This window comes from Diorhabda sublineata, chromosome Y, assembly GCF_026230105.1.
Source record: "Diorhabda sublineata isolate icDioSubl1.1 chromosome Y, icDioSubl1.1, whole genome shotgun sequence".
In the NCBI taxonomy this organism is placed as follows: Eukaryota; Metazoa; Arthropoda; class Insecta; order Coleoptera; family Chrysomelidae; genus Diorhabda; species Diorhabda sublineata.
This window is the reverse complement of record NC_079486.1, coordinates 2,776,810-2,803,431: the sequence shown is the minus strand read 5'-3', so window position 1 is coordinate 2,803,431 and position 26,622 is coordinate 2,776,810. Positions and strand designations below refer to the sequence as shown.

The 26,622-nt window shown below is 33.1% G+C and overlaps 1 protein-coding gene across 1 annotated transcript; it reads left to right on the top strand.

Moving 5' to 3' along the window:
• Positions 1-14,416: 14,416 nt before the first annotated feature.
• On the top strand, positions 14,417-15,562 carry LOC130452005 (uncharacterized). Its single transcript, XM_056791365.1, has one exon. The coding sequence runs from the start codon at positions 14,417-14,419 to the stop codon at positions 15,560-15,562; it is 1,146 nt and encodes a 381-aa protein (XP_056647343.1).
• Positions 15,563-26,622: the final 11,060 nt, after the last annotated feature.

Sequence of the window (26,622 nt, the reverse complement as noted above, 5' to 3'; positions counted from 1 at the left end):
AGGATTTCCATATAGCTGCATTATTGTTAGATGGATTGCCAGAAAGTTATTCCACATTAGTAACAGCATTAGATGCTGGGCCAGATGATGAATTGACTCCTGAATATGTAAAGGGAAAACTAATGGATGAGTATAAAAGAAAAGAAGATACCAGTTCAACAGAGACGGCATTAAACACAAATAAAAAGTTTTCGAAGAAGATGAAAGAAAAAATAGAATGTTATTATTGTCATAGAAAAGGTCACTACAAAAAAGATTGTTTTTTCATGAAGAAAGACAGAAATAAGGGAAAGCAACATGCCAAAGTAACTGTTGAAGGTGATGAGTTGTCTGACTCAGTTTTTTGTTTCAATGTTTCCGGTAACAGTAAAAATAATCTAGAATGGTATATTGATTCAGGGGCTACAAGTCACATGTCAAATAATCCAGAATTATTTATTAAATTGGACTATTCAAAGTTAACTAAAATTATCGTTGCAAATGGACAGGAAATGCAAGTCAAAGGTAAAGGTGTGGTATTTCTGCACAATAAATAAATAATAGAAAAGATCCTCGTATTGTTCTGACACATCTTACTTGTTTTATTCATATTTCTGAGGTAAGAAAATAAAATATTGAGTAATTTTTGATTGGTTTGATTTAAAGAGACTCCACCCCAATTGTGAAGAATAAGTAACTTGTACTTTACAATGAATTGATGAAAAATGTTGCCAGTGAGTTGATATTTGTCTAAATATTAATATTTTTCTAATAAATTTACTCTTAATCAAAATAATTAGTAGTTGCTCATCAATATTTGATATTAAATCATATATTTTGTTAAGTATTTTAGGTGACTTCCTTTGAAAATCTCAAACTAGTCTGAAAAAAATAAATTTAGCAATGTCATGTTTCCATCATTATTTCAAATTATTGTCTTACCAGTTTTTGAATAAGAAATTTCAAGTCACTTACCATTTCATCACTTTGTACAAATTCAACACTATATCTGCCAATGAAACTGAATGAGTAATGAAGAATTTTCCTGAAAAGTCCTGTATGCATATGACTTGGTTGAGTGTAAATTTAGCTTAGCGAATACATTGTAATGCAACTTAATGGTTTATTGAACTCCATGTCTAAGGTATTTTAGAGTTGTTGATTATTGAAGAAACATGTTTGTTTGAATTGGGTGAGGTAATGCCATTTCTACTGATACATACCCACACACTTTTGTTTTATTTTTTTAGCTTCTCAACAACCAGTTGAAAGTATATTGTTATCAAGTCATTCTAATGGAAGCAAAAACGTTGAGAGAACGAAAAGGGAACAGTATTCTTTTCAAAACAAGTCCTAAACATCAAAATGTAGGCTTACAGCTGTCCTATGGAAGGTATCTATTTTATATTAATTATATGTATAAAGAATTTTGAGGGGACCACATTTCTAAATGTTTGGGCACATTTGTTCTTAGCTTTTCAACTCTCTGTCATCATTTACTGTTACGAGATATATAGAATAATTGTAGATAAGTATAATTTTGAATATGCCTCTTTCTGTTACTCCTTTTAATTTTGTTGGTACATGTCTTCTTTTTCACTCGATGTATTTTTTATAGATTATCTTCTAAAGCAGAAGATCAAAATTCATCATTTTCATTATTAAAATGGAGTTTATCACTCCACTCTATCATAATCCTTTTTTTTTCATGTTTAAAACTCATCAGATTGATTCCTTATCATATATAGCTGTCATAATAACTCCTGATCTCATTTTTTACATTGCTGACTTGCTGTACTATTATGACAAAAACTTTTTGTAAATTACTGACATCCAACCCAATTTTACTTAGAAAATTGTTGATTTGTTAAACAAGATATTTTCTAAAACGACTCATTTCTTCAATAATTCACTTTATTTTCTTCATTTTCCTGATTTTCATGTCTTCTTATTTTAACTTATGCAAGAAGTTATAACTTCATAACTTTCACAGTATGTATTATATCTTAAATATTCATATTATTACAAAAATTCATGCGTTTAAAAAAAAGTAAAGGTGGTAGGAAGCTTTTGTTTTTTTATAAACATCGCTAGAGTGCAGATTTTCCAATGATATATAATTTGTTTCGATATCTTTTTTTTAACCAGAGTTGTAATTGGACCAATTTGACGAAATTCCAAGTTGCATGATTTGCGAAATTTATCAGTGTAAAGGTGGAAACAATGTAACGGCTTTTTGTGATGGTTATTGAGCAGCTGTTCCTCTTTATTTATCGAGAACAGATATTAATACATATTTCCATAATGCAGGTACTACAGATGAATTTCTTCTAAATTTTAATGATTTATTTAATATACTTAAATTTCGTAATAGATTGGCAAAATAAATATTTTAAAAACCACTTAGCTCTAGAACAAATTATTATTATTATATATTTGTAGTAGTGTGTATAGAATCGTGTTTAGTTTGACGTCCGGCCGCCAGAGGGCGCTAGTGTCTATAGAATCGAGTCTAGTTTGGCGTCTGACCGGCAGGAGGAGCTGGTGTGTATAGAAATCAAACACAAATAGTATTTTTATCAAGATCAACTTGCAGCCGCTAGGTACTTCCAGTTTGACTATTCCTCGCCTGATGGCGTAAGTTCGTATTTGGTTAGTTTGGCAATCGGTCAATAGAATCGTGTTTAATTTGACGTTTGGCTAGCGGAAGGCGCTAATGTCTATGGAATCTTGTTTAGTTTGCCGTTTGGCCAGCGGGAGGCGCTACTGTCTATGGAATCGTGTTTAATTTGGCGTTTGATTGGCAGGTGGCGCTAGTGTCTATAGAATCGTATTTAATTTGGCGTTTTGCTAGCGAGAGGCGCTTTTGTTTATGGAACCGTGTTTAATTTGGCGTCTAGCCGGTAGGGGCGCTAGTGTCTATAGAATCGTGTTTTAGTTTGGCGATTTGTTGAAATAGATTTATATGTCTATAGAATCGTGTTTAATTTGACTTTTGGCTAGCGGGAGGCGCCAGTGTCTATAGGAACTTATTTAGTTTGGCGTTTGGCCCGCTGGGGGCGCTACTGTCTATGGAATCGTGTTTAATTTGGCGTTTGATTGGCAGGTGGCGCTACTGTCTATAGAATCGTTTTTAATTTAGCGTTTGGGTAGCGTGAGGCGCTTTTACTTATGGAACCGTGTTTAATTTGGCGTCTGGCCGGTAGGGGGCGCTAAGGTCTATAGAATCGTGTTTTAGTTTGGCGATTTGTTGAAATAGATTTATATGTCTATAGAATCGTGTTTAATTTGACTTTTGGCTAGCGGGAGGCGCCAGTGTCCATGGGAACTTGTTTAGTTTGGCGTTTGTCCCGCTGGGGGCGCTACTGTCTATGGAATCGTGTTTAATTTGGCGTTTGATTGGCAGGTGGCGCTAGTGTCTATAGAATCGTTTTAATTTAGCGTTTGGGTAGCGTGAGGCGCTAGTGTCTAGGGAATTTTGTTTAGTTTGGCGTCTAACCAGCGGGGGCGCTACTGTCTATGGAATCGTGTTTAATTTGACGTTTGACCGGCAGGAGGCGCTAGTGTCCATAGAATAGTGTTTTAGCTTGGCGATTGGTCGACAGAGATAGATAGTGTCTATAGAATCGTTTTTAATTTGGCGTTTGGATAGTGGGAGGCGCTAGTGTATATTACCTCGTGGGACTTCACAAGTTGTTAACACATGTTTAATATTTTCTTCTCGACAATATGATTCGAATTTTTCAGAACGGAACGCGGATCCTCTGTCAGATATTATCCTTGACGGGCTTCCAAATATTTTACGCTAAGACAACAACATATCACTTCTTTCGTCGTGGTTGATTTTGTTGATTTTAGGATGAAACGTTCCTTCTTTCTTTCCTACAGGACGAGGTGATATATTTTACGCTATTTTTCAAGACAACATGTCACTTCTTTCGTCGTGGTTTATTTTGTTGGGTAAAGCCACACAAATTTGGAAAAGTCATCAACTACCACAAAAATGTACTGATATTTTTTTTGTTGACTTCATTGGTCCTAATTGGTCGACGTGATACCTCTCTAGCGGATCTTCTAGCTTTTGTATAGGATGAAGCACTCATTCTTTCTTTTCTTCTTTTTTATTCTATAATTTACAAGGTATACAGTTATTTTTAATCGTTTCTATTTTGTCTTTTAGTCTTGGTGTGTAAAATTCCTTGTTTACTATTTCTTCTGTTTTTTTCTTTCAAAAATTTCCTATCTCGTGGACTTTTATTATTATTTTTTGTTCTTTGTTGTTCATGTTGTTTGGATTGACAAGTAATTTTAATCCATTATCGTATTTATAAAATATATCATGCTCTAAATAAAAATCCAGTCCAATAGGACTAGCGAAATCCGAAAAACTCGGTTTGATTATTACATCTTTTAACCATTCCTTTATCTATCTATCTACTTCTTCTTTTTCGGATGCCGATAGTTTTCTTGGTAGCTGATAAATCGGTTCTTCGCTTTTCAGTACAATTTCCACCTCAATATTCGTTGTCTTCGCTTTGAGTGGTTTGTAGTTTTCTATTAATTTCCTCACTTCCTGCCTATTGAACCACGGAAAAGCATATAGCGCCTAACGAGTTCTCCACGGTTCGCAGTCTTTAGAAAAACAAATGTAAAACTTTTATAACTTTGAGTTTTGCATACTTAATGTTGTGACCAATTCTACCTACAGAACTTAACGTTGTCATGATTGATTCTACGCAAAATATATAAAATTTGAAAAAAAACAGAAGAAAATAACTCTTTGTCTTTCGTTTATTAAAACTTAATCCTGTACTTTTCTACTCAGAAAACAAATATGCTATATAAAAAAATATCTCGTTTTTACAGCAAAGGAAAAACCAAATTATCCTCAAAAATGTCCGTTACAATCAATACAATATAAACTTATTATTCACCTTAGCTACAGAAAATATTTTGTAATTCAGATAAACTAATTTAATTTCTATCTGTATCTAAAAAAAATTTGCATCCTTTCGCCACTGATCACTAGTTCGTGGACTTCGAAAAATACTACTCACATCAGGCTTCCTCCAGATTTAAACTGGCAATTTCACTTATTTCCGATTCCAGTAACCTCGAGTAGATCAGCTCGGAATATGAACAGTGTAGTCTTCTTTAAAAATCAAGCAGATTTCTCGTAACACTTTATTTTACAATGTTCTGCTGTAGCGTACAGCTCCAAAGACCATTTTAACCACGGAAAGTCTATTAGAAGAGCAATCACAAAGTGAATGTAGTAGAAAAGCCAGTCCTTCATCAAGTGGATTTGAGGATAACTTTGTGAATGAAGAGGTAAGATGAAAATACCAATTTTTAATATAATAATTTCTAAATTTGTCTGTAGGAAAATGTTGCATCTGGTGATCTGATAGAAAAAACCAATCGCGATCAAGTAGAATATACGGATACAGAAAAAAAATAGCAGAATAAATAATAAATGAAATTAGTGATTCTAGAACTACTGAGAATATTTACAATACTCCATCTATTAGTATAACAACCAATAATATGAGTAGTTCAATTGAATCTTCGCCAAATTGGACATTGATCTCTGATTCTTCACATTCGCAACCAGATTTTGAGAAATTAGGATAATACAATTGGATTATCTATGGAAACTCTAGTTCGAAATACACTTTGATTAGATAATGTTCGCCAAAAGCTCCAGGATTAGAATGTTCTATGACTTTGTTCAATAACCGTCGATGAGATCCGGGTATTTAAATTTCCATAGATAGTGAATATTCATATCATTAAATTTGTAATTTGGATTGTAAATAAAGTGAATTTGACTTATATTTTGGATTGATTGATGTCTTATACCTTTTTATTTTCAAACTAAAACTATTTAGATGATGTTTCTGTTTGCCATTGAATAGTAGAATTTTTCAGAAAATTGGAAAGTTTTGAAATTAAGAAAAGTTACTTGACACACTGACGCTAAATATTCATAGGTTTCTTCAAGATTTTTGCCAACAAAAACCGTTTCGCAGATTGCACCTCAATTAAGCTTATTCCAATTATTAAATGGTGGTTTCATGTTGTGTCCAAAACGTATTATATAAGATGAAATTATAGATGCAACTGGGAGTTGTTTCGGCCAAGGGAATTTCACAGTATATCTAGCTTCAGAATTTGCGCCGAAGTAAATCGAATCGAAAAGTGGAATAGTTAAGAAAGTCCAAACCAGAATTTCCAAGATTTAACTTCTTGTAGTATACAGCAACTGTCTATATCTCCGATTGAATTGAACCAGGTAAATATAGTTCAAAGTCACTGTGTAAAACAAGGTGTATAGAAATGCTCCAAGCTGTGTTGACCTTAATGAAACAACTTCCTGCACTCCCCGCTCTTCTAGAAGCTCTTGATTGTTCAACTGAAGGTAGAGGAAGTAATGAATGTTCTTTCCTGCACTCTAGTCTCTCGTAAAAGTTTTCATTCAGTGTCTTAGTTCTGTCTGAGACACTTGGAATAACTTTACCTTCAACTCCAAGCAGAGTACATGGATGTGCACATAGCTTCTCAACTCAGATACAGAAAATTCAGGAAAAACGAGTCAACATTTGTCCTTACTTTTATACGTTACATCTACAACTTTTCTTGAAATAGGGTGTCCAGTAAAAATTGAAAATCAAGTACTAGTCTCCTCCCGATTTTTCCAGGTTGGTTTTCACATTTTCCCAGTCGAAATTTCGTTAATTTACTATCACCCTTCTATTATGATGAATATTAATTTTAGAAAATACAAATATAATACAACAACCAAATTTTTTTAGTTTAAATAATTCTTCGCTCACTGCAGTTTTTGTGAGTCTCCAAAAATTTTCTATCTATTCTTTTTATGATACGCAACAATATTCTATCCTAAATGTTGAAATTCTTTGATTTGTGCATCGAAATTACGCGAAAAAAATTGCTATTTTCAAGTTGTTTTATTGGAATTTATTGAAAAATCAATAAAATTGATTGACTTGGACATAAGAAACATTCTCGGCTTGACAGTTGAACAATGAGTTTAGTCATATTTATGAAATTTTTGTGCCAAATGGAATTGGGCATCAAATTGACGTAAAGGGGCATAAACATGTTTGGCTCTGCGTTGAACGCTTTAAGACAATATAATTGAATTTTTCTTTGAAATTTAAGGAAAAGGCATGAAAATGATAAAATTTGGCATAATGATTTGCATAAAACTAATGGGAAAATAGGATTTTTCAACAAACTTTATTGAGAAAATTACAAATTTTTATCAAAAATTAGAACGGAAATTTGAATTCCGACAGAAAATTTTTTAAAAATCACGACACCGCCATCCAAAAGTATCTTTCTGCTATTCTCCTTATACTTCGACCTCCTTCTCTTCTTCATACTCCTCTACTCATAGAGATATTACCATAGAGTAGGCATGCCTACAAGTGAGAGCGTCTCGCGAATGAAAAGAGAAAGAGAATCATTTATGTATTTCTATCTCTTTCTTTTGTTGCGTACTGCGCATGCGTGTCTCTGATTCAACGGGCAACGGTAAAGTGCGTACACGAAATCTAATCAACGCGCATGCGCCATTAGACAGAGACAGCAATACATAAATTATTCTCTCTCTCTTTCTATCGGCCAGACGCTCCCACTTGTATGGGCGCCTATAGTATGCCTACTCTATCTGTAATATCTCTATGCCCCTACTTCTTATTCGTAGTCTTCGTTTGATTGGATTGCACAGTGACAAATTGACAAGTGTAAAAGGAGCATTAAGAAAACAAATGGCAATACCAATATTGACAACTCCACATCAGATAATACTTCGAATGGCTAATGAAGATGCTAATAGAAAACAAAATGGGGAAAGTGAATCGATTAATAGAGGTAAATATTTAAATACAATAAATATATGTAAAAACTTGATTGGTTGATTGTACAATGAATCGAAACTGAGGTTATTCAGACAGCTGACGAAAATTTGTTGATTGAACATATTACAAAAGTAAAAGTCCTTAAAAGATACTATGAAGATAAGAATATTCACATTGAGAAATCCAAGACATGTACTACTATTACCACACTTACTATTACACTGTCTGACGCCTGTTTCGATGTTCTCCATTAGTCTCTATTGTTTTGTACAAAACAAAAAAATATTACCGAGTATAATTTCATTTAAGATAGTCAGTTGATTGAATTAGTAAACTCATTCTGGCATTGAACAAAATATGTACTTTAATCCATTTGGACTATTTCTTGAAAGAAAGACTACTATTACTCAGATTGAATTAGAACAACTTCCAAATTCAGTGGTAAGTTCAATAATTACTCATCTTTTACTGGATACTGTGGACAATTTGAATCTTGGTATCTCTTAAATAAATCCCAACAAATCATATGATTTTATATAAAACCCAGTAGTTATGAAAAAACTACTTTCGAGTAGATAAACTCAAATATTTGAGATCACTAAAATCCTTTTCGTAGAAAATATGTATTGTTTTAATTTTTGTTTCCGCTCTAACTCCTTCATCATTTCCAAGTCGAACAACATTACTAACTAATTAAACAATACGATAGGATCGGGAAATATAAAAAGCTTTTCTTAGATGATGAGATGTTTAAAAAATGTTTTTAAAGAATTTGAATTTTATCTGTCCCCACTTTCATGAATAAATTCAAGGCATTTTTTTTGTAAATTAGTTTTTCCTTGTCCTTGCAAATTGAAGTACCCAATAGGTCCATGTATTCATATTTGTTTCCTGTTTGTATTTTTTATTGGAACCTCAATATCAGTGACATTATTAGAACATTTTTCTTATTGGTTATAAGAGAGTCTCACTCTTGGAAGCACTTACAGTTTCGGATGAGTGTAATAATTCAATTTAGGAAAATTTAGATGAAGCGTCTCTTTCATGCATTGTTGTAAAATACAGAATATTCAATAAATATGCACGAATATGATTTACACAAGCTAAATGCTTTTAAGACGTTGGCAATATCTAATACTAATGAATGAATCACCTCTTCCTAAATAGTAATTAAAATTTTTGATTTTCCCACCTGCCAACTGAAACGGCAACACTGTACATGTCAAAATACAGTGTTGTTTTATTACTATATCTATACACCAAAAAATTGCTAACAATAATTTATTCAAACTGCTTAAGTTATTTAAACAACTTTTTTTATAAACATTAAATATATTGATTAAATCTGAATTAACTAACTGTCAAAAAAGAACTCGCGTGAGGAACAGCAATGCCACGGAGGTAAACGTATCAATAGTTTTGGAGCTCAACAAGATTTGAAATTTTTATAAAAAAATTCATGTATATCTTATATGAATGAATAATCTACATTCCTTCAATTTCAAACACATATATAAACATTTTTCTTCAAAACAATTAGAAAACACAATTAAGATTTTTATTTCAACAAAGGGTTTGTGATAACCTTTTCAGAATGTAGATAAATGATTCTGTTAATGTAAAACGGTCGGTTAAACTTACATTCTGGTCCACATTTCTTAGAAGCACATTTTAAGCATTCTCCAAAGCAACCATGGCATCTTAAATTCAAGCAGTTACAAAGATCCATTTCTGATTTATTTTCATAAGATGTTGACGGCATTGCTGCATCAAACGGGATTGATGTTCTTCGTGGATGAATATCGTTATTTTTCTTCAATTTGTACACTACTTGCGGAACCATATCGAAATGGTTTTTTTCATTTATTTCAATCTGTGACTTATACTGATTCATCATTCATTTATATCAGTTTGTGGATAATTTTGACTGGATGCTTTAGGTCTGACGGATTTAAATCGGATTAATCTTCTTCTTGAAAGCATCTTGTAAGATTTTCAGTTTGTGGTTTTGTTGTAAGTGGGTGTAGATGTGGAGGGCTAACGTTTTAATGCAGTTCTCTGACTCCTCTGGATAATAGCGGGATTGCGGAATTATACCGAGGCATCTTAACTAGTCATAATTTTTTCCTTGGAGGTTTATCGTTATTTTCCTCTTACGGTATTAAATTGGATTGATGTTCCTAGTTGAAGGTTATCGTTGTATTTCCCAATCTGCACAATAGTCTTTTCTCTATGAATGTTGTTAGACTGGTAGCTTCGAATCGAAATGGTTTTTCTTCATTTATTTGAAGTATATACAACTGATCCAAAATTGAAGAGAAAATTTTTTGATCCTCACGAAATTGTTAAGGTTAAAGAAAATGATAGATATGACGAGATTATCGCTCTACTCCATCCTACGGCGAAGCACAAATTCTGTAATAAAAGTGTTTTCTCTCTAACCGGCGTTTTAAGCAAAAAAGAACCCTAGACAACCAAGAAATTCTTTTAGTTATTTATTGCGTTATGCAATTCTGTGGTGATACGAGGATATATTGAAAAATTCTTAGCCTACTATAGAACCAAACAAAATTTCAATGTCAAAATGTTTTATTGCGCAACCAGACCTCCACAGCTTTTATTATCTCCTCGTTGGGAGAAAATTTACGACCTATTGAATTTTTTTTCAGTTGAGTGGTCAGTAACGTCGAATAGTAATCTCCAGTTATTGTTCTACCCTTATTAAAAAAATCAATCATGATTACTCCATGGCAATCCCAAAAAACTGGAGCAAGAACTTTTCCAGCACATTTTTGGACACGAAACTTCTTAGGTCTGGGAAAACCAGAGTGTCGCCACTCGACAGTCTGATAAAATCATGTCATAAACTGTATCGATATTTTCGACGACTGACACAGGAGCTGGCCTTCATGATCAGTCATCATCTTCAATGGAAAATTTACCTCGTAAATCTGCTCACCTCTTAACGCTTCTAAATACAGGTACTTGATGATGGCTTGATACTCCAATTTGTCGATTTTCACAATTTCGGTGGATATATTTTTTCTTTCAATTTATTGCGTAACTCTGGTTTTCATTTTTAACGTAAAACTTAACACTGACATTTTTAATAAGTTATTTTTCGTTGCTATTGTAACGCAATATTTTGTTTATGCATGGAACTGGTCTAGGCCACCAACTTATCAATACATCGTCGTATAGTTCAAATGGGGGACGACAATGACCCTCCACTTTGGGATTCTCAAATATTTGAGGTTATCTACTCGGAAATAACATTTTCATCCCTTTAGGGTTATGTGACACACAATACCAATTTGTTGGGGTTTATCTAAGAGATAAACAAATTTTAAATTGTTCACAATATCCAGTGCAAATGAGTAATTATTGAATTTACCACTGAATTTGAAAATTGTTCTAATTCAGTCTGAGTAATGATAGCTAGTATTTTCTCCAAGAAATATTCCATTGATGATTTGCAGTTATTACGAATACCAAAAACAGTTGATATCTTATGAATCACCTTTTCCTGTAGTTTTTAGTATCTTTCGACAAAATGGATCAAATTCCATATTTTTTCAATGCCTTTAGTGAGTTACTAATTCAATCAACTCACCATATGAAATCAAATTATACGCGGTAATATCTTTTGTTTTATACAAAACACATAGAAACTAGAGAACATCGAAACAAGCGTCATACAGTGTAATAGTGAGTGTGGTGGTAGTGGTAGTAAATGCAGCACACAAATTGTTCTCACGTATTTTATGCAATAATCATCACTTTTCCCCTTTTGTTTTCTATTATCATCTTCATTAGCCATTCGAAGTATTATCTGATTTGGAATTGTCAGTATTGATATTGCCATTCGTTTTCTTAATGCTTATTTGACACTTCCCAATTTGTCACTATGCAATCCTATCAACCATTTGAAGGTATCTACGGCTCCATTTTCCAATTCTTCTTCATACTTATACAATTCGAAATTATGTATGATTGTACCATTCAAGTCCAGAAAGAAATTATGCTCATTTACGTTTCAAACTATAAGCATTCTTACTTCTTTTCAGCATCATTTTCCTCATCATGGCTCTTCACATTACTACAAATATTTCGAAATATGTGATTTAAGATAGTTTTGAAAATAATAAATTGATGCAATTAAATATTTTGTTGTTGAGCTAAGTGGTTTTTAAAATATTTATTTTGCCAATCTATCACGAGATTTAAGAATAATAAATCAATTAAAATTAGAGGAAATGCAGCTGTAGCACCTGCATTATGGAAATATGTATTAATATCTGTTCTCGATAAATAAAGAACATCTGTTGTACTTAAAATTTGGGTTGCCAATTTAACTTTCATAGTTATTATGTTTGAGCGAGAATGAAAAAAAATCTAGCTGCTCAATAACCATCACAAAAAGCCGTTACATTGTTTCCACCTTTGCACTGATAAATTTCGCAAATCATGCAACTTGGAATTTCGTCAAATCAAAATTCTTTGAAATAGAAAGTGTTAAAACTGCCAGTCCTTGGTCCAAAGAGGAAATGGACTGTGAAACTCATTTTAAAGACACAACAACAAGAACTTAAGAAGGTCGTTTTGTTGTATCGATTCCATTGAAAGCAAGTCCAAAAATATTAGGTGAATCCCTTGAGCAAAAATTCTCAAAAAAAATACCAATTCTCAAGAATGTACAAGAATTTTATCCTCGAATATGAAAAGCTCAATCATATGCAAAACATAGGAGAGGTATCTGAAGTAAATCATGAGGATGCCTATTATTTACCGCACCATGGAATTCTACGTATGCATAGCGCAACAACGAAATTAAGGACAGTTTTTGACGCCTCGGCGCGATCTACAAGTGGAGTTCCTTTTAATAAACTTCAGCTAAAAGGACCGGTAATTGAAGATGATTTAGTGTCAATATTATTACGCTTTAGACAATATAAATATGTTGTTACCGCGGACATTGAAGAAATGTACCGTCAGGTCTTGGTGTCAAAAGATCAGCATGAAATGCAAAGAATTCTGTAGCGAGATAACGAAAATAAAGCACTAAGTGTGAACTGTGAACTTTCCACGGTAACTTATGATACTACAAGTGCACCATTTTTAGCTATTAGGTATTTAGTAGAATTAGGTGAACTTTGTGAAAGAGAATTCCCGATTATTTCAAATATTATTCTTCATGACTTCTATGTCGATGACCTTTTGACAGGTTTCGATGACATTCACATTGCAAGAGAAAGTTGTCTTAAATTATGTGAAGTTCTTGGATCAGGCTGCTTTCCACTTCGAAAGTGGCGATCAAACTTTCCGGACATAATGCATGATCTAAAAGAAGGTAAACTTGCTGATTCTTCGGAAGGTCTAGTCATTGGCGAAAATGATGTTGCAAAAACCCTAGGTATATCGTGGATGAGTAAAACGGATAAATTAATATTTCATATTGCTGTTGGAATGAAGGGTGAATGTTTAACAAAAAGAGTTATGCTTTCAGGCATATCCAGAATATTCGATCCAATGGGTTTACTTGGCCCTTGCATTATAATTGCTAAAGTAATGTTACAACAACTTTGGAAGAAAAATCTATCTTGGGACAGTCCAGTTTCCCATGAATTACAAGTTAAATGGAACAATTTTATACAAGAACTTCCGTCATTAAATTATTTAAAAATTCAGCGACATGTTACTTGTGATAATTCCACACAAATAGAATTACATGCCTTTTCAGACGCTTCTGAGGTAGCATATGGTGCAGCTGTGTATGTCAGATCAAAAAATTGCTATGGTGAAACATTTTGTCATTTGTTTATCTCTAAAGCTCAGGTTGCGCCAATTAAATCACTAACAATCCCTCAGTTAGAATTATGTGCCCATCTTCTGGCTAAACTTGTTAATAAGGTTACTACTTCTTTGAGGCTTGATTTCAATTCTGTAACATTATGGTCTGACTCCACAATAGTGTTGGGTTGGATTAAAACTCCAGTTCATTTGTTAAAACCATTCGTTCGTAATCGAATTGCTGAAATACAGGAGTTAACTGATATCAGTTCATGGCGTTATGTTCCAAGTTTAGAAAATCCTGGAGACATTTTATCAAGAGGCTCTTATCCTAGTAGTTTGAATAATTCAAATATATGGTGGCAGGGCCCACAAAACGTCTATTCCCCTTCCAGAAATAAAAACTACTTTGGTAGCGGTGTCTGAATTTAAATTTCCATTCGAAAGGTTTTTGTAATTTGAATCGATTGAGGAGGTGCATGGCTTTCATTTTAAGATTTATAAAAAATTGCTCAAGTAATAAAGAAAATCGATCGTTTGGTGTTGTTACAACAACAGAATTAGATAACTCTTTGAAGTTGCTTGTAAAACTATCCCAAATATCTTCGTTCAATAAAAAGTATAATGATTTAAAAGCTGGGAATGAAATTGACAAAAAAAGTAAACTTTTATCTTTAAACCCGTTTATGGACACGAGCGGTATACTTAGAGTTGGAGGTCGTTTGCAGAATTCAAATTTTCATTTCAATAAAAAACATCCAATGATTTTGTCGTCGAAACACCATTTCACGAAACTTCTTTTTGAACAAGAGCATAAAAACTTATTACATGCAGGACCATTACAATTATTATATAATATACGAGAAACGTATTGGCCAGTTGCCGCTCGCAACCTAGCTAGATCTATTGTTCATAAATGTATACAATGTTATAGATTAAAACCAAAATCAGTCCAACCTATTATGGGAAATTTACCAAGTGATAGACTTTTATCTGGTTTCCCCTTTCAAGTCACAGGTACATATTATGCCGGACTTTTTCATGTACTTAATAAAAGGGGACGTGGATCAAAAATCATGAAAGGTTATGTTTGTCTGTTCATATGCTTGGCTACAAAGTCCATTTATCTTGAGTTTGTAAGTAGTTTTTCAACTGAAGATTTCCTTTTGGCTCTGAAACGCTTTATCAGTCGACGTGGAAAACCATCTCAAATTTATTCAGACCACGGTACAAATTTTATTGGTGCAAATAGAAACCTGAAAGCACTCTATGATTTTCTCACTCAAAATGAATGTTTAATTAGTAATTCTATGAACAATCAAGGCATACGCTGGAACTTTAATCCAGTCCAAGCTCCACATTTTGGTGGATTATGGGAGGCTGGGGTTAAGGCAATGAAATATCACTTGAAACGTGTTTCTGGTAAATCTAACTTTACCGTTGAAGAGTTCACGACTTTGCTCTGTCAGATAGAGCCCATATTAAACTCCCGTCCTCTTTGTCCGCTATCTACTAACCCTTTAGATCCTTCGCCTTTAACACCAGCTCACTTCATCATTGGTCGTCCACTAACTTCAATTCTGGAGCCAGTTATGATTTTAGAAAAGGAAAGCAGGTTATCCAGATACCAAAAAATCGAAAATGCTCGGCAACACTTCTGGACGAGATGGTATAAGGAATACATTTCCGAACTTCAGCAACGATCTAAATGGAAGACGAACCATGGAGAGTTGGCAGAAGATATATTGGTACTTATAAAGGATGACAAACTTCCACCTCTTAACTGGAAATTGGGGCGCGTAACAAAATTATTCCAGGGTAGTGACAATATCTCGCGAGCTGCAGAAATTCTCACCAACAATGAAACTGTCATCAGAGATTTTTCCAAACTGTGCCCTTTGCCGTAAAAAAAATAAACGTGTGTGCTTAAGTTTAAGTAACTGTTATATACTCTGTTAAAAGCTGGTGCTTTTAAGGCCGCGGGTATGTTACGACTTCTTAATTTTATATGGAAGCTAAACCTGGCAACGCTGCGACCACGAGGGCCCAGAAGAGAGACAGCAAAAACCCAGGGCATTCAATATATACACTACAAGAGTAACAGACGTAAAATTTATAAAAATTCGTTTAATATATAATAATTCAATATCAATATATGAGATGCAAGGATAATATAAGTAATTAAAGTTGTGCGTTTACGAAATACAATAGTGTATCATTATTATTATAATAAAATAAGAAAAGAACAAACACCGACACCTAAACAATTACCTTAAAAGCATTTAGCTTGTTTAAATCATATTCATCATACATAAAACATTGTGGTGTGTACGTGAGTATTTTTAAATACACAAGTATGTATAGGTATATTAAGTTCAAAACTCAGACATCAAATGACGGTATAATTCCGCAATACCGTCAGTATCCAGTGGAGTCAGAGCGCTGAATGAAAACGTTAGCCGTCCAAAAAAGAAGAAAGTGTGATTTGATCTCAAAAATATATCTATATTCACTTACAGCAAAACCGCAAACTGACATCGAATTAGTATGACACCGATTGAAATAAATGAAAAAAACCATTTCGACACGGCTCCGCATGTCTATCGCCATCCAGAGACACTAGTGTACAATTTTCAAAAAAATAACGATATTCTTCCACGAAGAACATCAATTCCGTTTGACGCAGTAATGCCGTCCACATCTTATGAAAATAAATCAGAAATGGATCTTTGTGACTGCTTGAATTTAATATGCTATGGTTGCTTTGGAGAATGCTTAAAATGTGCTTCTAAGAAATGTGGACCAGAATGTAAGTTTAACCGACCGTTTTACATTAACAGAATCATTTATTTACATTCTGAAAAGGTTATCACAAACCCTTTGTTGAAATAAAAATCTTAATTGTGTTTTCTAATTGTTTTGAAGAAAAATGTTTATATATGTGTTTGAAATTGAAGTTATGTAGAATATTCATTCATATAAGATATACATGAATTTTTTTATAAAAATTTCAAATCTTGTTGAGCTCCAAAACTATTGATACGTTTACCTCCGTGCCCTTGCTGTTCTTCACGCGAGTTTTTTTTGACAGATAGTTAATTCAGATTTAACCAATATATTTAGTGTTTATAAAAAAGTTGTTTAAATAACTTAAGCAGTTTAAATAAATTATTGTTAGCAATTTTTTGGTGTATAAATATAGTAATAAAAAAACACTGCATTTTGACATGTGCAGTGTTGCCGATTCAGTTGGCAGGTGGGAAATTAAATTCAAAAAGTGATGGACTTATCGATCTGGCTTTGTAAGTACTATTTGAGAAGAGGTGATTCATTAGTATTAGATATTGTCAACCTCTTAACCTTCCATTAGTCGCGCGTGTATCTACGAGATTCACGGCTAACTTTTTGCTAAATATTTATTTAGGTAATAGCTCTAGAAAATGGAGATTTGCAGTAGTTCTCGGCAGATGTATCTCGAAGCCTTTCCTAGAAGTACAATCGGTTGATTTTACTTTTACAACCCCTGGCCACCCTAAACCCGTCCGACCGCCGGATTTGTACCTGCTAGATACAGCGCGACCAAAAGCGGCAGTTTATATTCAGATTTAGTTGGGATAAGTTCTCGTTCATTTCGACGTTTTGTAATTATTCAAACATAAATTTTATTGTTTTTAAGTGTTTATTTGGATATACAAACAATGAAACGGTAGATTCATATGTCCCGAAAAAAGGAAAAACCGTAGTCCTTATTTCCAGTATGCATGTGGCGTCGAACGAAGTGGAAGAAGATGCTTCAAAAAAGCCAGAAATAATATCATTTTATAACAACACAAAATCCGGCGTTGATGTGGTCGACAAGCTTTGCGCTACTTATAATGTTGCTAGATCAACTAAGAGGTGGTCTATGGTAATTTTTTACCATTTACTGAACGTAGCTGGAATCAACTCGCGGGTGATATTTCTTAGAAACAAAAATACGTTTGTCACAAGAAGAGAATATTTGAAAAAATTGGGACTAGCCTTGCAAGACGAACAACTAAAAGTGAGGGCCCAAATAAAAATTCTTCCACGACAAACCAAAGATTTGCTCAACAATTACAAAACCTTGGAAGCACAACAAGAAGTTCAAGAGGCAACACCTAGACCAAGTAAAAGAAAGCGATGCGAACCATGCTATGTGGAAAATAAGAAAACGTCAGTGTCCGCATATTGTTTTAAAAAATGTGGAAATCATTTATGTATAAAACTTCATACAAATATGATTTGTAATAAATGTTATAATAAAGAAATTGAAGTTTGTAAAATATTTTGAATAAATAATGTAACTTTAAACCTAGTTCTAGCGATAACCTTATTAAAATTTTACACATTTTACATATAAAATAATTATTTTTTTTCCTTGCAAAAATGTTAAATTAAAAGTGGAGAAAAGAAGTATTCATATAAAATTTGCTGTATTAATATATTAAAAATAATAATAACAAAAAAGAATTTATTTGATATATGTATCTGCTAGATACAACGCGACCAAATACGTTAGAAATATCCGCGCGCCTAATGGAAGGTTAAAAGCATTTAGCTTGTATAAATCATACTCATCAATATGCATATTCTGTATTTTACATCAGTCTGAAATATCCGCTTCATCTAAATTTTCATAAATTGAATTATTACACTCATCTGAAACTTTAAGTGCTTCCAAGAGTGAGACTCTCTTATAACCAATAAGAAAAATGAAATGAAATGAAAAAAATTGTCCACACTATCCAGTACAAGATGAGTAATTATTGAACTTACCACTGAATTAGGAAGTTGTTCTAATTCAATCTGAGTAATGTTAATCTTTCTTTCAAGAAATAGTCCAAATGGATCAAATTACATATTTTGTTCAATGCCTTTAGTGAGTTTAATAATTCAATCAACTGTCGATCTTAAATCAAATTATACTCGGTAATATTTCTTCTTTTACTTTCGTGATATGTTCATTTAACAAATTTTGGGCAGCTGTGTGTATGTCCTCAGTGTCGATTCTTTGTACAATCAACCAATCAACATGTATACCATAAGTTTTTACATATATTTATTGTATTTAAATATTTACCTCTATTATTCGATTCACTTTAACCATTTTGTTTTCTATAAGCATTTTCATTAGCCATTCGAAGTATTATCTGATGTGGAGTTGTCAGTATTGGTATCGCCATTCGTTTTCTTAATGCTTCTTTTATACTTGTCAATTTGTCACTGTCACAATCAAACGAAGACTACGAAGAACAAGAAGAAGAAGAGAAGTAAGAAGTGGAGGAGGATAAAAAAGAGAACGTGGACGAAGTATAAGGAGAATAGCAGAAAGATACTTTTGAATGGCGATGCCGTGATTTTTAAAGGTATTTTCTGTCGGAATGCAAATTACCGTTCTAATTTTTGATAACAATTTCTTAATTTTCTCAATAAAGTTTGTTGAAAAATCCTATTTTTTCATTAGTTTTATGCAAATCATTATCTTCTTCTTCTTCTTGTAGTAGGACGAGGTCCTGTCAGGTCTGTCATCTGCCCTCTTGTGACGCCGATGTCCAGCTATCGTACCAGCGTTTTGGGGGCCTACCGATTGGGCGTCTTGTGTCTGGTTTCTGTGTTTTGGCCCATTTGGCAATCCGTTCTGGAGTCATTCGTTCTACATGGTCTCTCCATTGTCGGCGTCTTGCTCTTACCCATCTAACGACATCTTGTACTCCCAGTTCTCTTGAGGTATCTGTGTTGGGTTTTCTATCGTGGAGTGTGGTACCCTTTATTGTTCGTAATATCTTCATCTCTGCTGTTCTCATTTTTCTCTTTGTTTGTGTTGTGTCTGCCCTCGTTTCTGCCCTTTTCCTTGAATTTCCAAAAAAAAATTCAATTATATTGTCTTAAAGCGTCATAAATATGAGTAATTCCATGATTAACACGTTGACCGCAGAGCCAAACATGTATGCCCCTTTCCGTCAATTTGATGCCCTATTTCATTTGGCACAAAAATTTCATAAATATTTTTAAATTCATTCATCTGTCAAGCCGATAATTTTTCCTATGTCCAAGCCAATCAATTTTATTTATTTTTCAATAACAATTTTTTTCGCGTTATTTCGATGCGCAAATCAAAGATTCTCAACATTTTTTTCCGCCAAAATAAGGGTACAATATTGTTGCGTATCTTAAAAAGAATAGAAGTTTTTGGAGACTCTCAAAAACAGCAGTTAGTGAAGAATTACTTAAACTAAAAAAATTTGGTTGTTGTATTATACTTGTATTTTCTAAAATTAATCATCATCATAATAGAAGGGTGATAGTATATTGACGAAATTTCGACTGGGAAAAAGTGATAACCAACTTGGAAAAATCGGGAGACTAGTACTTGACTTTCAATTTTTACTGGACACCCTATTTCAAGAAAAGTTGTAGATGTAACGGATAAAAGTATGGACAAATATTGACTCGTTTTTCCTGAATTTTCTGTATCTGAGTTGAGAAGCTATGTGCACATCCATGTACTCTGCTTGGAGTTGAAGGTAAAGTTATTCCAAGTGTCTCAGACAGAACTAAGACACTGAATGAAAACTTTTACGAGAGACTAGAGAGCAGGAAAGCACATTCATTACTTCCTCTACCTTCAGTTGAACTATCAAGAGCTTCTAGAAGAGCGGGGAGTGCAGGAAGTTGTTTCATTAAGGTCAACACAGCTTGGAGCATTTCTATACACCTTGTTTTACACAGTGACTTTGAACTATATTTACCTGGTTCAATTCAATCGGAGATATAGACAGTTGCTGTATACTACAAGAAGTTAAATCTTGGAAATTCTGGTATGGACTTTCTTAACTATTCCACTTTTCGATTCGATTTACTTCGGCGCAAATTCTGAAGCTAGATATACTGTGAAATTCCCTTGGCCGAAACAACTCCCAGTTGCATCTATAATTTCATCTTCTATATAATACGTTTTGGACACAACATGAAACCACCATTTAATAATTGGAATAAGCTTAATTGAGGTGCAATCTGCGAAACGGTTTTTGTTGGCAAAAATCTTGAAGAAACCTATGAATATTTAGCGTCAGTGTGTGAAGTAACTTTTCTTAATTTCAAAACTTTCCCATTTTCTGAAAAATTCTACTATTCAATGGCAAATAGAAACATCATCTAAATATTTTTAGTTTGAAAATAAAAAGGTATATGACATCAATCAATCCAAAATATAAGTCAAATTCACTTTATTTACAATCCAAATTACAAATTTAATGATATGAATATTCACTATCTATGGAAATTTAAATACCCGGATCTCATCGACGGTTATTGAACAAAGTCATAGAACATTCTAATCCTGGAGCTTTTGGCGAAAATTATCTAATCAAAGTGTATTTCGAACTAGAGTTTCCATAGATAATCCAATTGTATTATCCTAATTTCTCAAAATCTGGTTGCGAATGTGAAGAATCAGAGATCAATGTCTAATTTGGCGAAGATTCAATTGAACTACTCATATTATTGGTTGTTATACTAATAGATGGAGTATTGTAAATATTCTCAGTAGTTCTAGAATCACTAATTTCATTTATTATTTATTCTGCTATTTTTTTTCTGTATCCGTATATTATACTTGATCGCGATTGGTTTTTTCTATCAGATCACCAGATGCAACATTTTCCTACAGACAAATTTAGAAATTATTATATTAAAAATTGGTATTTTCATCTTACCTCTTCATTCACAAAGTTATCCTCAAATCCACTTGATGAAGGACTGGCTTTTCCACTACATTCACTTTGTGATTGCTCTTCTAATAGACTTTCCGTGGTTAAAATGGTCTTTGGAGCTGTACGCTACAGCAGAACATTGTAAAATAAAGTGTTACGAGAAATCTGCTTGATTTTTGAAGAAGACTACACTGTTCATATTCCGAGCTGATTTACTCGAGGTTACTGGAATCGGAAATAAGTGAAATTGCCAGTTTAAATCTGGAGGAAGCCTGATGTGAGAAGTATTTTTCGAAGTCCACGAACTAGTGATCAGTGGCGGAAGGCTGCAAATTTTTTTTAGATACATTCTAACAATACTTGTATAAAAAAAAGGGCAGAATACATTTGTACAAACTATAATTATCGAAATTCAATTAGTTTATCTGAATTACAAAATATTTTCTGTAGCTAAGGTGAATAATAAGTTTATATTGTATTGATTGTAACGGACATTTTTGAGGATAATTTGGTATTTCGTTTGCTGTAAAAACGAGATATTTTTTTATATAGCATATTTGTTTTCTGAGTAGAAAAGTACAGGATTAAGTTTTAATAAACGAAAGACAAAGAGTTATTTTCTTCTGTTTTTTTTTCAAATTTTATATATTTTGCGTAGAATCAATCATGACAACGTTAAGTTCTGTAGGTAGAATTGGTCACAACATTAAGTATGCAAAACTCAAAGTTATAAAAGTTTTATTAAGTTAAGTTTAATTAATAGAAAACTACAAAACACTCAAAGCGAAGACAACGAATATTGAGGTGAAAATTGTACTGAAAAGCGAAGAACCGATTTATTAGCGACCAAGAAGACTATCGGCATCCGAAAAAGAAGAAGTAGATAGACAGATAGAGGAATGGTTAAAAGATGTAATAATCAAACCGAGTTTTTCGGATTTCGCTAGTCCTATTGGACTAGTGAGAAAAAAAGGATGGCCGAACCGAGGTACACAAATGGTAATAAAAAGGATATTGACTACAGAAGACTATGAAGATTTTTATTTAGAGCATGATATATTGTATAAATACGATAATGGATTAAAATTACTTGTCATTCCAAACAACATGAACAACAAAGAACAAAAAATAATAATAAAAGTCCACGAGACAGGAAATTTTTGAAAGAAACAAACAGAAGAATTAGTAAACAAGGAATTTTACATACCAAGACTAAAATACAAAATAGAAACGATTAAAAATAACTGTATACCTTGTAAATTATAGAATAAAAAAGATCCGCTAGAGAGGTATCACGTCGACCAATTAGGACCAATGAAGTCAACAAAAAAAATGTACATTTTTGTGGTAGTTGATGACTTTTCCAAATTTGTGTGGCTTTACCCAACAAAATAAACCACGACGAAAGAAGTGACATGTTGTCTTGAAAAATAGCGTAAAATATATCACCTCGTCCTGTAGGAAAGAAAGAAGGAATGTTTCATCCTAAAATCAACCACGACGAGAGAAGTGATATGTTGTCTTAGCGTAAAATATTTGGAAGCCCGTCAAGGATAATATCTGACAGAGGATCCGCGTTCCGTTCTGAAAAATTCGAATCATATTGTCGAGAAGAAAATATTAAACATGTGTTAAACAACTTGTGAAGTCCCACGAGGTAATGGAGAAGTGGAAAGGGTAAATAGGACCCTTATACCAGTCTTAACAAAACTTAGCGGCCGCAAGTTGAACTAAATAAAAATTCTATTTGTGTTTAATTTCTATACACACTAGCGCCTCCCGCTATCCAAACGCCAAATTAAACACGATTTTATAGACACTATCTATCTCTGTCGACCAATCGCTATTCTATGGACACTAGCGCCTCCTGTCGGTCAAATGCCAAATTAAACACGATTCCATAGACAGTAGCGCCCCCAGCGAGTCAAACGCCAAACTAAACAAATTCCCATAGACACTGGCGCCTCCCGCTAGCCAAAAGTCAAATTAAACACGATTCTATAGACATATAAATCTATTTCAACAAATCGCCAACCTAAAAACGGTTCTATAGTTACTAGCGCCCCCTACCGGCCAGACGCCAAATTAAGCACAGTTCCATAAACAAAAGCGCCTCTCGCTAGCAAAACGCAAAATTAAATACGATTCTGTAGACATCAGTCACCTCTGCCGGCCAGACGCCAAACTAAATAAGATTCCATAGATACTAGTGCCTCCCACTAGTCAAAAGTCAAATTAAACACGATTCTATAGACATATAGTTGATCTTGATAAAAATACTATTTGTGTTCGATTTCTATACACACCAGCTCCTCCTGCCAGTCAGACGCCAAACTAGACTCGATTCTATAGACACTAGCGCCCTCTGCCGGCCGGACGTCAAACTAAACACGATTCTATACACACTACCGCCCTCTGCCGTCCAAACGATAAACTAAAACACGAACTAGCGCCATCTAGCGAGGAATAGTCGAACTGAATACTTAGCGGCCGCAAGTTAAACTAAATAAAAATTCTCTTTGTGTTCAATTTCTATACACACTAGCGCCCCCGCCAATTAGACACCAAACTAAATACGGTTCCATAGACGCCAAACTAAACAAGGTTCCATAGACACAAGCGCCTCCTGCCGGTCAAACGCCAAATTAAATACGATTCCATAGACAGTAGAGCCCCTGCCGGCCAGACGCCAAACTAAACACGGTTCCATAGACACTAGCGCACCCTGCTGGCCAGATGCCTAATTAAATTCAATTCTATAGACACTAGCGCCTCCCGCCAGCCAGATATTGTCATTCGTTTTCTTAATGCTTATTTGACACTTCACAATTTGTCACTATGCAATCCAATCAACCGTTTATTCTATAATTATATCCATTCAGATTTGAGATCATTATTGAAGGTATCTACGGCTCCATTTTCCAATTCTTCTTCATACTTATACAATTCGAAATTATGTATGATTGTACCATTCAAGTCCAGAAAGAAATCATGCTCATATACGTTTCAAACGATAAGCATTCTTACTTCTTTTCAGCATCATTTTCCTCATCATGGCTCTTCACATTACTACAAATATATAATAATAATAATTTGTTCGTGAGCTAAGTGATTTTTAAAATATTTATTTTGCCAATCTATTACGAGATTTAAGTATATTAAATAAATCATTAAAATTTAGAAGAAATTCATCTGTAGTACCTGCATTATGGAAATATGTATTAATATCTGTTCTCGATAAATAAAGAGGAACAGCTGCTCAATAACCATCACAAAAAGCCGTTACATTGTTTCCACCTTTACACTGATAAATTTCGCAAATCATGCAACTTGGAATTTCGTCGAAATGGTCCAATTACAACTCTGGTTAGCAAAAAGATATCGAAAAAAATTATATATCATTAGAATATATCATGAATTGTTGTAATAATATGAATATTTAAGATATAATACATACTGTGAAAGTTATGAAGTTATAACTTCTTGCATAAGTTAAAATAAGAAGAGACATGAAAATCAGAAACATTGAAGAAAAAAAAGTGAATTATTGAAGAAATGAGTCATTTTAGAAAATATCTTGTTTAACAATTTAAAAATTTTCTAAGTAAAATTGGGTTGGATGTCAGTAATTTACAAAAAGTTTTTGTCATAATAGTACAGCAAGTCAGCAATGTAAAAAATGAGATCAGGATTTGTTATGACAGCTATATATGATAAGGAATCAATCCGATGAGTTTTAAACATGAAAAAAAAGGATTATGATAGAGTGGAGTGATAAACTCCATTTTAATAATGAAAATGATGAATTTTGATCTTCTGCTTTAGAAGATAATCTATAAAAAATACATACATAAAAAATAGATACCTTCCATAGGACAGTTGTAAGCCTACATTTTGATGTTTAGGACTTGTTTTGAAAAGAATACTGTTCCCTTTTCGTTCTCTCAACGTTTTTGCTTCCATTAGAATTACTGGATAACAATATACTTTCAACTGGTTGTTGAGAGTGCAATAAACCATTAAGTTGCATTACAATGTATTCCCTAAGCTAAATTTACACTCAACCAAGTCATATGCATACAGGACTTTTCAGGAAAATTCTTCATTACTCATTCAGTTTCATTGGCAGATATAGTGTTGAATTTGTACAAAGTGATGAAATGGTAAGTGACTTGAAAGTTCTTATTCAAAAACTGGTAAGACAATAATTTGAAATAATGATGGAAACATGACATTGCTAAATTTATTTTTTTCAGACTAGTTAGAGATTTTCAAAGGAAGTCACCTAAAATACTTAACAAAATATATAATTTAATATCAAATATTGATGAGCAACTACTAATTATTTTGATTATGAGTAAATTTATTAGAAAAATATTAATATTTAGACAAATATCAACACACTGGCAACATTTTTCATCAATTCATTGTAAACTACAAGTAACTCATTCTTCACAATTGGGGTGGAGTCTCTTTAAATCAAACCAATCAAAAATTACTCAATATTTTATTTTCTTACCTCAGAAATATGAATAAAACAAGTAAGATGTGTTAGAACAATACGAGGATCTTTTCTATCATTTATTTATTGTGCAGAAATACCACAGTTCATTTGAATGATCTTTATCTTGCAATTCCATAAGGTAGGTACTCCAAAACTACTAAAGGTCCCCATGTGAATCCATCCAAACGCTCCTATTATATCAATCATTATATACAGGTAAATATTTAAAAAAAAAATGTGTTGTTGGGGACTGTTTTATCAAATTTCCAAAAATATTTCCTAAATGATAGAATCACTGCAAAAATCTTCAAAGCCGGGTAGATGCTGTTCTCTTGTTGCTACTTCAATAATATAATTCTTTTTTTGTAACTTAACATTCACAGAGGTTACACTACAAATTTCCAGGCCCAATTCAGATCCAGCTACCATAGCGAAATTAGTAAATATGTTAGAGTACATACAATTCTTTTTTATTAGAGGCCATTTTGGTAAATGAGAAATCACGCTCCTTTACCCAAAAATTAATTATTTGCAAACTACTTCCAGTATTGGTGTAGTGCCTATACTAATTATTAAAAAAGATATTCAAACACTTGCCAACACCTTAAAAGCATATTCAACAACATAAAACATTGTGTTGTATACGTGAGTATTTTTATTAAATTACTTAGTTAAAGGTGTAGAAAATGTGAAAAATAATTGTACATACCTACTATAAGAATCAAAATTT

Coding starts and splice junctions, on each gene's coding strand:
- LOC130452005 (XM_056791365.1), top strand. CDS start 14,417: ATGATTTTGTCGTCGAAACACCATTTCACGAAACTTCTTTTTGAACAA.